Source organism: Cyprinodon tularosa, unplaced genomic scaffold, assembly GCF_016077235.1.
Source record: "Cyprinodon tularosa strain WSP-4 unplaced genomic scaffold, ASM1607723v1 ctg927, whole genome shotgun sequence".
Taxonomy (NCBI): Eukaryota; Metazoa; Chordata; class Actinopteri; order Cyprinodontiformes; family Cyprinodontidae; genus Cyprinodon; species Cyprinodon tularosa.
The window spans coordinates 137,697-152,100 of record NW_024039704.1 but is presented as its reverse complement, the minus strand read 5'-3'; the positions used below and the strand labels follow the sequence as shown (position 1 = coordinate 152,100).

The following is a 14,404-nucleotide window of genomic DNA, read 5'->3' as shown; positions in this document are numbered from 1 at the left end:
ATGGCTCATCTCTTCTTTTGTTTCATTTTATACTTGACCTTTAATTTAACTAATCAAACAGATCATACGGTCATCCTGTGAGGTCTTATAAACGCCTCAGATGGGGATACAGTAGATATCTAATCATATCCTGGTTCTTTCTTTGGTAACAAAATTACTGTAAATGATGAGTCTATGGGATGGATGGGCGAATTTAAACAGAAAAATATGGGCCTTATAATTCATAAAGTGGCCTTTAGGAATTTAGGACCTAAAGATGGTCTGATGGATAGCAGTTGGAAGCTGGTAAATGTGATTGGCTGTGGTGCTTCTAATGGTTCTAGATCTATGATCTCCGCACTGAAAGGAAAACTTCTGTAAGAACCTCAACTACTAAAGGAAAGTTCAGCCCATGGCATTAAGAGGCCAAATATAAATTTATCACAAAGGCAGAAACTTAAACTTAAAACTCAATTTGGACCATAGCAGCTATGGAGAGTGCCAAACCAAAGATTTTCTATGGGGTTGAGATCTGGAGACTGGCTAGGCCACTCCAGGACCTTGAAATGCTTCTTATGAAGCCACTTCTTCGTTACCCGGGCGGTGTGTTTGGGATCATTGTCATGCTGAAAGACCCAGCCACGTTTCATCTTCAATGCCCTTGCTGATGGAAGGAGGTTTTCACTCAAAATTTGACAATACATGGCCCCATTCATTCTTTCCTTCACACGGATCAGTCGTCCTGGTCCCTTAGCAGAAAAACAGCCCCAAAGCATGATGTTTCCACCCCCATGCTTCACTGTAGGTATGGTGTTCTTTGGATGCAACTCAGCATTCTCTCTCCTCCAAACACGACGAGTAGAGTTTTCACCAAAAAGTTCTATTTTGGATTCATCTGACCGTATGATATTCTCCCAGTCATCGTCTGGATCATCCAAATGCTCTCTAGCAAACTTGAGACGGGCCTGGACATGTACTGGCTTAAGCAGGGGGACACGTCTGGCACTGCAGGATTTGAGTCCCTGGCGGCGTAGTGTGTTACTGATGGTAGCCTTTGTTACTTTGGTCCCAGCTCTCTGCAGGTCATTCACTAGGTCCCCCCGTGTGGTTCTGGGATTTTTACTCACCGTTCTTGTGATCATTTTGACCCCACGGGGTGAGATCTTGCGTGGAGCCCCAGATCGAGGAAGATTATCAGTGGTCTTGTATGTTTTCCATTTTCTAATAATTGATCCCACAGTTGATTTCTTCACACCAAGCTGTTTACCTATTGCAGATTCAGACTTCCCAGCCTGGTGCAGGTCTATAATTTTGTTTCTGGTGTCCTTTGACAGCTCTCTAGTTTTGGCCATGGTGGAGTTTAGAGTGTGACTGTTTGAGGTTGTGGACAGGTGTCTTTTATACTGATAACGGGTTCAAACAGGTGCCATTAATGAAGGTAACGAGTTTTTTTTCACATTTTGTCTCTCATAGTTGAGGTATATCTATGATGAAAATTACTGGCCTCTCTCATTTTTTTAAGTGGGAGAACTTGCACTATTGGTGGCTGACTAAATACTTTTTTGCCCCACTGTATATATATATATATATGTATATATATATATATATATATATACACTACCGTTCAAAAGTTTTGGGTCACCCAAACAATTTTGTGTTTTCCTGAGAAGTCACACTTATTCACCACCAGACGTTGTGAAATGAATCAAAAATAACTAAACTAAATAAATAATAAATAAATACATTGACAAGGTTAGAAATAATGATTTGTATTTGAAATAAGACTTTTTTTTACATCAAACTTTGCTTTCGTCAAAGAATCCTCCATTTGCATCAATTACAGCATTGCAGACCTTTGGCATTCTAGCTGTTAATTTGTTGAGGTAATCTGGAGAAATTTCACCCCACGCTTCCAGAAGCAGCTCCCACAAGTTGGATTGGTTGGATGGGCACTTCTTGCGTACCATACGGTCAAGCTGCTCCCACAACAGCTCAATGGGGTTCAGATCTGGTGACTGCGCTGGCCACTCCATTACCGATAGAATACCAGCTGCCTGCTTGTGCTCTAAATAGTTCTTGCACAATTTGGAGGTGTGTTTAGGGTCATTATCCTGTTGTAGGATGAAATTGGCTCCAATCAAGCGCTGTCCAATGGGTATTGCATGGCATTGCAAAATTGAGTGATAGCCTTCCTTATTCAGAATCCCTTTTACCCTGTACAAATCTCCCACCTTACCAGCACCAAAGCAACCCCAGACCATCACATTACCTCCACCATGCTTAACAGATGGTGTCAGGCATTCTTCCAGCATCTTTTCATTTGTTCTGCTTCTTACAAACGTTCTTCTTTGTTATCCAAACACCTCAAACTTGGATTCATCCATCCACAACACTATTTTCCAGTCTTCCTCTGGCCAATGCCTGTGTTCTTTTGCCCATCTTAATCTTTTCTGTTATTGGCCAGTCTCAGATATGGCTTTTTCTTTGCCACTCTGCCCTGAAGCCCAGAATCCCTCAGCCGCCTCTTCACTGTAGATGTTGACACTGGTGTTTTGCAGGTACTCTTTAATGAAGATGCCAGTTGGGGACCTGTGAGGCATCTGTTTCTCAAACTAGAGACTCTAATGTACTTATCTTCTTCCTCAGTTGTGCAACGCGGCCTCCCACTTCTTTTTCTACTCTGGTCTGTTTGTGCTGTCCTCTGAAGGGAGTAGTACACACCGTTGTAGGAAATCTTCAATTTCTTAGCAATTTCTCGCATGGAATAGCCTTCATTTCTAAGAACAAGAATAGACTGTCGAGTTTCAGATGAAAGGTCTCTTTTTCTGGCCATTTTGAGCGTTTAATTGACCCCACATACAACAACAAACAACAGCGTCATCCAATTAATAAAAAATTTGTACATTGACATTTCAGAATGAATTACTTTGTATTTACTCCACTTTCTATTTTCTATTGTTAGACATAATGTCGATGGCTAACTCAGTCAATATCTTCAAGCCAGCCCAAGATAGCCAGACTAATGTTATGCTACATACTATACTATTGGATACATCAGCGTATAGATGGATTTTCTAGGTTAGTACGTCCACTGACTGTGAAATTACCTGTGGAATATCTTCACACAGCTGGCAGACTGCTTTTTTTTTGCATCCAAATGCTACACAGGTAGGCATTTTAACTACATGTCTCCATGGGAGTGGTAAGAACTAGCATGGTAGACGGTGACTTCACTTTGTTTGGCCTATCAGCAATAGTTAATAAATAATAGAGATCAGTGGTCTGGACATTAATATCTCTGTAAAACAGAACATCCTAAACAATCTTAAAATCTTCCTTTTGATGCTCTTCGATTAAAGGAGGAAACATTGTCGACAGCAGAATTAAATCAAGCGGCTTTGTTATTTCTTCTCGCTTTAGGTTTTGTTGAGATCCAGACCAGAATGCCTCTACTCACTCATCATCTCTCAGGAGACTTCTTATAATGGCAGCTGATGATGGAAAGACACTGCATAATTCCCAGATGAGCTTCTTCTTTAACAGAAGTGTGATTTTTATCAGCAGTGGAAGAAGAGAAGAACCGTCCGGAAAAGGTGAATCACATCCCGACTGCTCTAGCATCTTCAGGCTATGGTACCGACTGTAACAGATAGTTGCTCTGGGTGGATAAATAGACTAAAGGTCAAAACACAGAATTTATTTCATGTCTCCATCTCACAAATCAAATCAGTGGGGAACTAACTCTACAGTTCTGGTCGGTAGTGATCTTGATTGAGAAGACCCTCTCCAGATGTTAGGGTTCATTCAGATATTTCATGGTGTCCTTTAGGCAAAAGAAAAATAAATATATATATATAAAATCTTCATTTATTTTCTCATATTTGATTGAAATTTGAACAGATCCTAGATTTAACAACTGCGTTGAGAACTGGATTAAAACATTTTTACATTTGGTGTTTTAGAGATTTGTGTAACTTGCTAGAGTGGTGTATCTGTGGCGAGTCTTAGATCTTTTTCTGATGAACTCATCACAGGAGAGAAAAGGTTATCGTTGTCTTGCAACCGCGTCGTTGTTCTTATTGGGTAGGTTTACTATAAACTTTTTGATTTTCTTCCCTCCTATCATAAAAGTCATTACACCTTATGCAGCAGCAGAGCGCCAGGAGCAGCCAACTGTCAGATGGGCCTGTTGGTACTGACCTGTTAGACCAGGCTTCATGTAGACATAAACCAGGTAGATAGCTTTGGAAATGTCTGTTTTTGATAAGATTCAGTGGATAAACAGAGAAAGCCTCTAGTGTCAATATCTTTCCTTTTGGTCATGCAATCTATGTTATAAGGAGCTGTAAAAAAAAAAAAATAAGGCAAAAATAAAAGTAAGAAAATTTCCTAAGTTGGTTATGCATATAAAAAAATACCAAGTATTTTTGTAGATAAAAAGAAGAAAAACTGTTTTATGTCGGTCTCTTTACTTCACTCAGGGTAAAAACGAAGGAAAACTTGATTTAGCTCTAAGAAAATCAGGATCATGACACCGATTGTAAGGAGCAGGGGTGGATTTAGGACATTTGGGGCCTTAGGCAAAGACAGGCAGGGGGCCCTCTACACTGAGAAGACAACACATAAAACAGACCCATTATACAGAAGTTTTAATAGAATAGAACTCCATTATTTGTTCTATGTTCTGTCCTGCCCTTCCTGTTGTTTTCCTCTCTATCTTTTGTTCTCAGCTGACTTTTCTTGCTGTCTCAAAAGGAATGAAAGGGGGTTTTTTTTTCCAAGCACTAAGCTCACTTAGCCGATTGCTCCTTCCTGTGTTTCCAAAAAGGCGACGGCAAAAGTAAATAATCCAGTCCTTCTTTTCACTGTAGAAATGTACCTGCTTATCTGCAGAGGTGGAGCCAGAAAATCCTAATGGGGTGGCCGAAAGGAACCAGAAACTCAGGGTCAATCTACACTGTTTCAACAGGAATGAGCACAACATTCATAATTTCAAATTTTAAAAACAAGAGAAACTATACTTTCCTGCAGCCTTTGCTAACAAATAGACATATATATTTAAACATCTATGCTGTGTAAATAAAAGGTACAGTGGAAAAAAATTCTTTCATGTTTGAGTTCTGGGGCGAACACATTTTACGTTGTCATTACCTACTTTTATCAATAATCATTCTGCAAAAAAATGGTATTTAAATCTACTAATATCCACAGTTAAGGAATTTCTAAGTTATTATCAAGGTAGTTATTAATCTATGATTTCACTGAAGACTCCTAGATGACTTGCAGAGGCATATCATTTTATCTGTACCCCAAATAATTCAAAATTTAGTTCTGAAAAGAGCATGAATTCTGTATCGATCAGCTTTAATGTTTGTAAATTTATGTGCATAATTAATCACAGTGTTTCTGTTGCCAAGTTGTTATTAATATATGGAAAAATAAATTTTTCAATAAGTTTTAACATTCCCCTTTAGAGTATTACTACTGCCACCATCTGTATTAGAGGGGAAAAATGGTAGGGGTGGCCAATGATTGGCTAAGGGTGGCCATGGCCACCCCTGGCCCCCCATCTAGCTCCGCCCCTGCTTATCTGTTCTCTATTTTTCATTTGTATGAAACTCAATGTTATAAGCGTTCTGATGGCATTTTAGTGAAAGGATTTTTATCAAAAACATAATTAATGTGCACAAATAAGAAATAGTTCTGTTAACCATACATGTAAACAGAGTTTTATGGGGCCCCCAGGAACCTGGGTCCCTAGGCAACTGCCTAGTATTGCCTAAAGGTAAATCCCCTCCTGGTAAGGAGAGAAGTTCCCCTCGTTCTCCTCGTTTAATGAAGAAAACCTCACAAAGGTCACAGAAATAACTGCATGAGACTTAAGTAGTAATAAATAAAAATGTATGAAAACGAACAAATGAGGTCAGATGTTAATTTTCTAACAGGCTTGAAACAAATGAACTCATAAATTGGATTAATATCAAGTTCCCCAACCTTCAGAATCGCTGCAACCAATTGGTTCCTGTTCCTGTCAATCAGATCTCTGCTCCTCCAAGGAGGTGTTCTGCTCCACTCCTCATCAGCAAACTGCTCCAGATGTCTGAGGTTAGGAGGCTGCCTTTTCCAGACGGACTGTTTCAGCTCCTTCCAAAGATGCTCAGTAGGATTGAGATCATGGCTCCTAGAAGCCACTTCAACACAGATCAATGTTTTTCTCTCAGCCATTCTTGGTTCATTATCCTGTTGGCTACCCACGACCTGCAACTGAGACCAAGCTCACTGACACTGCAGCACATTTCTCTCTACAATCCCTGATAGTCTGGAGATCTCATTGGATGCTGCAGAGATTCAGATGAAGCAAAGCAGCCCAGAGCATAACAGACCCTCCTCCATGTTTCGCAGTAAAGACTTTCTTTTCCTGATCTGCTTCATTTTTCCATCTGTGAACACATAGCTGATGTGTCTTGGCATCCGTGGGGGGTGGGTTTAAGGTTTGTGTGTTAATGCTTGGGAGGGTCGTCCCTCCTCCAGGTTGGTGTTTGCGGCAAGACATGAGCTACACTGCTGCTCTCCCTCGCCCAATCACAGGGCCCTTTTTTCCCTTTAGAGCTCCAGCTGCCCCCTTCTCATCATTGGGGTTCTGGGGATCTCCTCCTTGGTCTGTTCCCCTTGAGCAGGGATCTTAAATTGGTTCCAGAAAGGGCCGTGCGGCTGCAGGTTTTCTTACAAACCAAGCAATAGCACACCAGACTCAATTTATCTCATCAGGTCATCATGTTCAGATTGGACTCACTTGTTGAGATGACGGGCTTGGATCCTGGATGGGAAGTGAAAGGTCTTCAAACTTGGAGACAAAGTCCAGTGGATTGTTGTTGTTTTTTTTTACTTTTCTGGAATGACTGGCCTGGATGAATGAGAAACTTCACCAGCATGTGTGCGTCTCCGTATGAGTGTGTATCTGGATTTTATGCTCCCCACCAGTGACAGGTTCCTCTGTCTGCAGGTGTTCTGATGGTGGCCATCGATGTAACCGGCTGCCAGGGGAACCCATGGGTTCACTGCAGTGGCCACGTCAGACCTCGGCACTATGGCCTCCGGTATCAGGTTCTGGGTGCTCGTCTGCCTTTCTCTAGTGGGTGCTGCCAGCGCTATACCTGCCCTCCTTATGTCCCCAAATATTTCCTTTCAAGGTGTTCATGGATAAATTTATCCTAAACACTAAGCTGCAGATACATATACCACCTGGATTAACATTGTGTTATCACCATAGGTTCGGACTTCGACACACATGGATATCTAAGGGATACCCACTGCTCATTTTTAATACTTTGCTTTGATGTTCTTTCTGTTCCTCTCATCTCATAAAGGTGTGGAAGCAGGCTATAAGAGTTACTATAAATCTATTTTTGTTTAATTTACTGTTTTCATGCGCTTTCTTCCTTCTTTCTCCTGCCTTTCCTTCTTGATGCCTGTTTTATTCAATTTTACTCCCCAAATAATTTTTAATACAGTTTAATATAAAAGTAGAACCAAAACCATACATTCTGCTGGGAAACCATCAGATTAGGAGATTATCGGTGTGATGAGGCATCGCAGATGGAGGAGGAACTTCTCACCTGTTAAATAGGAAAACAGTTCGAACAAAAAGAAAAGTGACCCAGGAACAGTTTTTATAAAAACAACTTTATTTACAAAAACAGACCACTGCCCCGTCCCACAAACCCAAACGTCCAAAGATTTCCCCGTTTCAGTTGGAATGCCATCTGAGGTTGGGAATTTACCACCGGTGCTGACCTTCAGTGTTTTTCTGAGTTTTTCCAGGAGAACCACAGAGATCCAAACAAACAGGTGGAGGTGAGCCTAAAACATCCACACTATGTTCTCATTAATGCAAAGATCCTCAACGCTTCTGAAAACGACTGAACTGATGAGGAAAGCTGCCTGGGTCTACTGAGTCCGTTTCCCCGTGATGGGGCGGTGTTGGATGTCTGAGGGGGTGAGAACCTGACGTGCCTTCTCTGGGATGATGTCATCATGTGTGGGAGAAGCAGCACGACATGTTTACTCACACTTCCTGGAATCTGCTGTGAAGGACGAAGGAAGGAGGACCCTGGCTTCCTGCCAGGAGACTAGAAAGCGTAACGAGTGCGGATGTCCTCCAGCTTCTTGGACACCTCTGGAGGAGTTCGGTCCAACTCCTCGGCTACACTTTTCTGCTTGTGTGGATCCATGCTGTTGAACTGCTCACACAGATCCCCATCGATCACATTCTACAGGACAGAGCAGAAAACAGGAAGATTAAAACGCTTCTGGTTCCAAACTACGGCCTTTTCTCAATTCACTAGAACGAGAGTACAGACTTGTGTCCTCGGCAAATATGTTCTGGAGAAGAACACAGGAAAGTGGGAGAATGGGAGCGCACAGCATAAATATGGGTCAGTTGGAACAGGAGCGTACTCAAGACGTCACCACACGCTCTGCTCCTCTGGAGCTGCATTTCACCTCCTGTTATTAATAGTTTCTAGATGATAATAAATTCTGAATTCTTTCATTAGTGGGGGGAATAATAATGAACACAATCAGATAAACACAAATCAAATTAACATTTTGCGAAATAAAACAAAACTTGGCATCAGAGCCAGTGGTCCTTCACACACGGCTATGTAGAGAGAGGGCTGCTGCAGACGGGCTAACGTTAGCCCTGCCTGCCGTTAGCCTCGGAGGGCCGCTGGTTGCAGCGGCAACAGAAAAGAGAACTTTTAACTTCATACTCTGAGCTCTGTGAGCGCTAACCTGGAAGCTGCTGCTGCCGCAGTGCATGCTGCGACAGCTGTCAATCTCAAGAACGGACAAGTCTGCTCTGATGCATGCTGGGTGATTAGGGAGGGGTGAGAACAACATCCAGGAACTATCCGTTCTCGGTCTGCTGTTCTTGTGAATTGGAACAGTACTAGGGCTGAAGCTGATGATGTTTCACGAGTACACGAGAACGCACAAGTACACATACTGAGAAACGGCCTAGGTCCTTCTCAGCTTGTCTAACATCTGCAGGCAGAAATGGCTGCTTGGATCCATTCAGGTCTAAATCAGAACCTGCACAACATAAATGTTTCCAACCATCGGGTCTTTGTGTCAGGTCAGCAGAACCAGGACCAGAACCGTGGAGGAAAAATTAAAACGAAAAGTTCTGCATTCGGTTCTGTTTGACCCACTTTATCCAAAAGAAAACTGAATGCAACGAAAGAAGGAAGGCAGGAAAGAGATAGGACTCCCAGATAAACCACTAACCTTCACTGGGAAGTAGTAGGACCTGAAGCTGAGGTGATCTCTGCCGCAGAGCGGCGGGAACTCGGAGCGCATGTGCATCTCCAGGTGCTGGAAGAAGTCGTGATCCTGGAGAGAAGAGAAACTTTAACCTGAGAGTCTGAAAAAGTGGAGAAGAACCAGCCCGATTCTGTGTCTGCCTTACCTCGTGCGACGTGAACGGGACCAGGATGCCGATGCCTCCTGACAGCGTGGTGTAGACCAGCGACTCGGAGCCTCCGGGGATCAGCGTGGTCTTCTGCAGCGATAAAATCGTCTCTCCGATGTGGTAGTTCACTACGACCTCAGCCTGGAGACACACAGAGCCCAGCGTTGGAGAATCAGACAGAAACGTTTGGAGGGAATCCAGTTTAACCACGGAGAATCGCAGGCCTTGACGGATTCGTCACCTGCAGCTGTTTGGGGCCCGAAACCCAGATGACATTGAGTGATCCGGCCGCACATTAAGAGGTGTGTCTAAACCGGGGTCACCCTCTGCTGGCAGGAAGTTAGGCGAGTTCAACGCCATGCTGCACGGCAGGGAGCAGAAGATAACACAAAGACGGCATTGAGGGGCAGCGAGGCCTCAGGATGAGCCCTGATTGGCCGTTACACTGACACCCTGACCAAAGGGAGCAGAGGCGACGCTGAAACAGAGCCTGTGGTGGAGACACAAACGAGCAGAGACCGCAGCCTCTGAACCTCTGGGGGAAACAACAGCAGCTCTGTCTGCTGCCTCCCCGTGATTCTCCGCCAAGCCCTGCGGCGGTGCAACGGGATCGCACTGATGCCTTTTGATCGCAGCAGCCGCAACCAATGCATTAATGAGCACAAACCACCACAGATCCTCCGTTTCTGCCTCAAATCAACCCAGAAAACTAATGGATCTGGACCAAACAGGCCTGAAGACAGCCGGGAATATTTTTTTTACCGGACGGCTCGGCAGAAATTCCAGCAGTCTGCGATTAACGGCGGCATCATCTTCACCTGGTTGGTGCACCGACACGACGCCAAGAAAGGACATCTGCAATGACCTCAGGAGCAACGGCCATGGGAGAGGGAGGGGTCAGAGGTCATTCCAAAGTATTTGGAGAGCAGCTTTCTGTAGGAACTGAGATTATTCCCAGTTGGAAAACAGGAAAAGCGGATAACCTGACAGACCCATGGAAAGTCAGAGAAGAGACAAAAAATGTCAGACCTTCTCTGATTCAATCTGACCATCAGGACGGACAGAGCAAGAAGGAAAATGGCCTCCCGCAGTGATAATCTGAAGGGAGAAAGCAACATTAGCTGCCAAACTTTTGCTTTTTCTTTCACTATTTTCAAGATAAAATGAGACACAGAAGAATTAATTTAACCTAAAATAAATCACCAGACAGCAGATGGAGGGAGCAGCAATACAGGCTCATGTTTAGCCTGTCGCTACGTTTACATTATAAAATAAAAAATGGAGTCTTTTGCTACTGAAACAGCTGCCATCTGTATTAACATTAGTTAATAAACAATAATCTATATAGACGATGTTCTACTTTAACATTTTGATTATTTGTTTTTATTAATTTGTTGTTGAGGCAGTTCAGTGGAGGTTTTGTGTTTTCATTTTGTCGGTTGGGGTCGGAAAACGTAGTTTCTCTTATTTCATATATTATTTATGCTATTTACTCACTATAAAAGTGTTCCCTCACATGTTTCACCACTTATTGTGAACCAAGGAAGAAAAGTCTCTGAACCTCTACTGCAGCCAGAGTCCCTCCAAAGACGGGAGACATGGCGGAGTCCATCAGAACCCCTAACAGGAGTTACGGCTGCTAAAGGTGAGGGTTTCTTATGAGGAATTATAGGTTCCAGATTTATTACTTAAATAACAATAAGAGCCTTTATTTGGACCGGGTCTCCTCAGCTTTACACAGAACCTGCTTTGTTTTGGACTTTTCTGTGTAGACAGTCGGCCCTTTCATTTGGCTGCAGGTCCTGACCCAAAGTCACTGAGTTGTACGGAAATAAATCATCTAGTAAAAGCAGAAGGCGTTCCATCAGATGGCCCGGTGTTCTGTCAGACCAGCATACCCATAGTAATACGCATACTTCTGTTAGATTTGCATACACTTAACCGTTGTGTGACAATCTGACAGCTTAGCTGCTACATCAGGGTGTGAAGTAGCAAACAAAGAAAGCGAGGCTGTCTGTATTTAAAGTTTAGTTTTAAATCCTGTTTACCCCAGACTAAAACTTTTATAACATCACACAGAAATAAACTAGCCTACTTGACTTTTAGTATGCTTTCCTGGTAAAGGAAAAGCATAAATAAAGTAGGCTAGTAGACTTCCTTCCACTTATGGTGTCAGACGAACGCAAACGTGACATCCTGCACATGCATATTGACTATGGGTATGCTGGTCTGACAGAATACACTCTAAAGGCTGATTTATACCAGGTCGTCTGCGTAGGTGTCGTAGTGAACACAAAGACGTCCCCGCCCCCTCGGCAGACACTCTGCTGCACCTCTCCCAATTCGTAGGTGACCGCAGGCAGTGCCGCAGACAGGAGGCCAGCTTGTTTTGTTTTTATGACCGCAATTGCGCTAAAAAACTTGTGAAGTTGGACCATTTAGAAGAGCGAGGTGCACAAGAACGCTGGGACCCTTTTTCCACCTGGATCCCAGCTCTTTTTCGCCCTCATGTCCCTCCGTTGTCGGACTAAACTCGCCCCCACTTCCTCTCCGCCATATCTAGACCCACAGTGTGTAGCGCAGACCACGCTTCAATATTGAGCATAAATCAAAAATGTCTGCGTCGAGCTTACTGCAACACACTGCTGCGGAGAGTATAACCAGCCCTTTAGAACAGGGTTTCCGCGGGTCATTAAAAATCATTAAATTATTATGTTTTAAATTAAGGCCTTAATTGGTATTAAAATTCATAAAATTTGATAGTTGTGGCATTAAATGGCCTGGGAAAAGAAGCTTGAGGTGAAGAAAAGGCTTGAGAATGGGAAAAATGCAAATTTGAACCGAACTTGGGACACCGCTGCAGCCTGTCCACGGTGAAGATGACGTAGGATTTTGCCGCGTGTGCGTGTGTGTATATATATCTGTAAAATCATGGGTACTTTTTGATGGCATTAAGATTATTTCTAACAGCATTAAATAAGAGTTACTCATTCATGTATAAACCCTTTAGAACAAAAGTGTCAAAGTGGTTCCAGAAAGGGCCGTGTGGATGCAGGTTTTCTTTCCAACCAAGCAATAACACCAGACTCCATTCATCTCATCAAGTCATCATGTTCAGTTTGGACTCACTTGATGAGATGAATGGAGTCTGGTGTGCTATTGCTTGGTTGGAAAGAAAACCTGCAGCCACACGGCCCTTTCTGGAACCAGTTTGCCACCCCTGCTTTAGAAGGACAGAGACCAACCGTCCGGGCGTTGACCGGCACCCATAAAGCTAGAAATTGACAAGAATGAATCAATGAGACAAAGACAGACACTACGGCCCAGTCTGTGGGTCAGCGGGTCGCAGAGGTCAAACAGAACGGCTCGGCTTCCGTGCTTTAATTAAGCCTCTAAGTGGGTCACATGAACACAGATGTTATCTTTGATTAGAACCCAACCCTGTTCAGGCCCAGAGTGCCATCTGATGGACAAATGGGTCCAGAGACAGGGGTTTGTTTTCACATCGAGGTTCCTTTCAGAGCGTCGGCCATCGGACTGATTCTGGGTCAGCACTGCTCCGACTGAGAGGTAAGAACCGAGTCACACTGGGTTTCTGTTGCTCCTGTGGCTAGGATAGATTTGAGTGTTTTGGGGTACAAAGCATTGATCGCTGCGAGCACCGACTGTCGGCGTGTCCGACCCGTGGGCCCTGAGCTCAGAACATCTGCGTCAAAGGGGAACGTTTCATAACTGAGGGCTTATTCATCAGATGTGTTGCTGCTGACTGCTGCTATGATGGATGCAACCATCTTCTGTTGCTAGGTTACGCTGGAAGCAGGTGCTCCATCATCGCAGCATTAGAACATCATTTATAATCTAAACAAAACAAACCAGATGTTCAAGCTTCAGCAGCAGGAGGGCCTGATGGAAACATCACGTCTGAAGCTCAGTAGATCAGCTGCTAGTGATTCCATTAGTCAGGGAGGTTTTACCTTCTGAGATGCTCCGTTCAGGAGACCTCTATCCCACAGCGCCTTGTTTCCTGTGGGGTCTTCATCAACATCATCGCTGGTGTTGGGAGGAAGACGCACCTGGGAAAACAAACCACAGAGTTAGAGACGTGTTTGCCTTCTCATCTCGTTAAAACCCTCAAAGGTCTCCAGATGGTTCTCAGAAGAACTCACAGGAGGATATATGTTCTGTTTGGACTGGGGTTGGATTCGGTGCAACACATGTGTCTGCAGACATCAGGCTTTGAATTACAGTGTGGGAATGTATGGACCGCACAAAGAGATCAGGACAGAAGGAAAGGAAACTGGCTGAGTAATAAAAGCTCCTGCTGCTTCCAGGTAAGGAGACCAAAACAGGAGGAGAGGGAAAAATAAGACTTCTATCCGACAGCTGTGAAGCTCAGAGCGATCTACAGAGAGGAGAAGAAGAAAACCAACATGGTCCGCCCCACAGAACCTCTGGAGGGTCGTACTTACGATGCTGATGTTGCCAAACTTGTCAGCAGACGCCATGGTGTCGTAGTCGAGCAGACAGGCCGTGGTCACCCAGCGGGGATACGTGTCGTCGGCGAAGATGATCAGCTGGTTCTCGTTGCGGCGGTAGCGGACCCAGAACAGGCTCTCCTGGACATCAGACACGATGACGCGCTGGCCGATGGTGTAGATGCCCGTCACCAGGTTGGGAACGTGCTGCAGGAAGTTCATCACACAGATGGTTGGTGCTCCAGCTGCAGACCACTCGTACAGTTTTATGTCAACAAAATGTGTCTTGTTTAAATTAGAAGCGCGCTGTGAGCACCCTGAAGGCTCTGCAAGTAGAAAACATCTGCAAAGGTTTAAGCTAAGCGGAGCATCAGCGGGGTGACCCCGGCGGCCTGAGCTGCCTTCACAGCGCCGGGACAGAACCCAGGCTCCGTGTTTGCAGGCCGTCAACACTTCAGACTGATGAGCTACTGCTGCT

General features: G+C 44.1%; 1 protein-coding gene across 2 annotated transcripts in view; it reads right to left on the bottom strand.

The window, feature by feature from the left end:
- Positions 1 to 7,643: 7,643 nt before the first annotated feature.
- sf3b3 (splicing factor 3b, subunit 3) overlaps positions 7,644 to 14,404 on the bottom strand; it is a 32,548-nt gene continuing 25,787 nt past the window's right edge. For both annotated transcript variants that reach the window (XM_038274712.1, XM_038274714.1), the window contains exons 23-27: positions 13,921 to 14,133; positions 13,426 to 13,524; positions 9,449 to 9,592; positions 9,268 to 9,372; positions 7,644 to 8,249 (exon numbers count right to left, since the gene is read on the bottom strand). In XM_038274712.1, the coding sequence (XP_038130640.1) occupies positions 8,109 to 8,249; positions 9,268 to 9,372; positions 9,449 to 9,592; positions 13,426 to 13,524; positions 13,921 to 14,133 (702 nt within the window). In that variant the 3' untranslated portion in view covers positions 7,644 to 8,108. The remainder of the gene's footprint in view (positions 8,250 to 9,267; positions 9,373 to 9,448; positions 9,593 to 13,425; positions 13,525 to 13,920; positions 14,134 to 14,404) is intronic.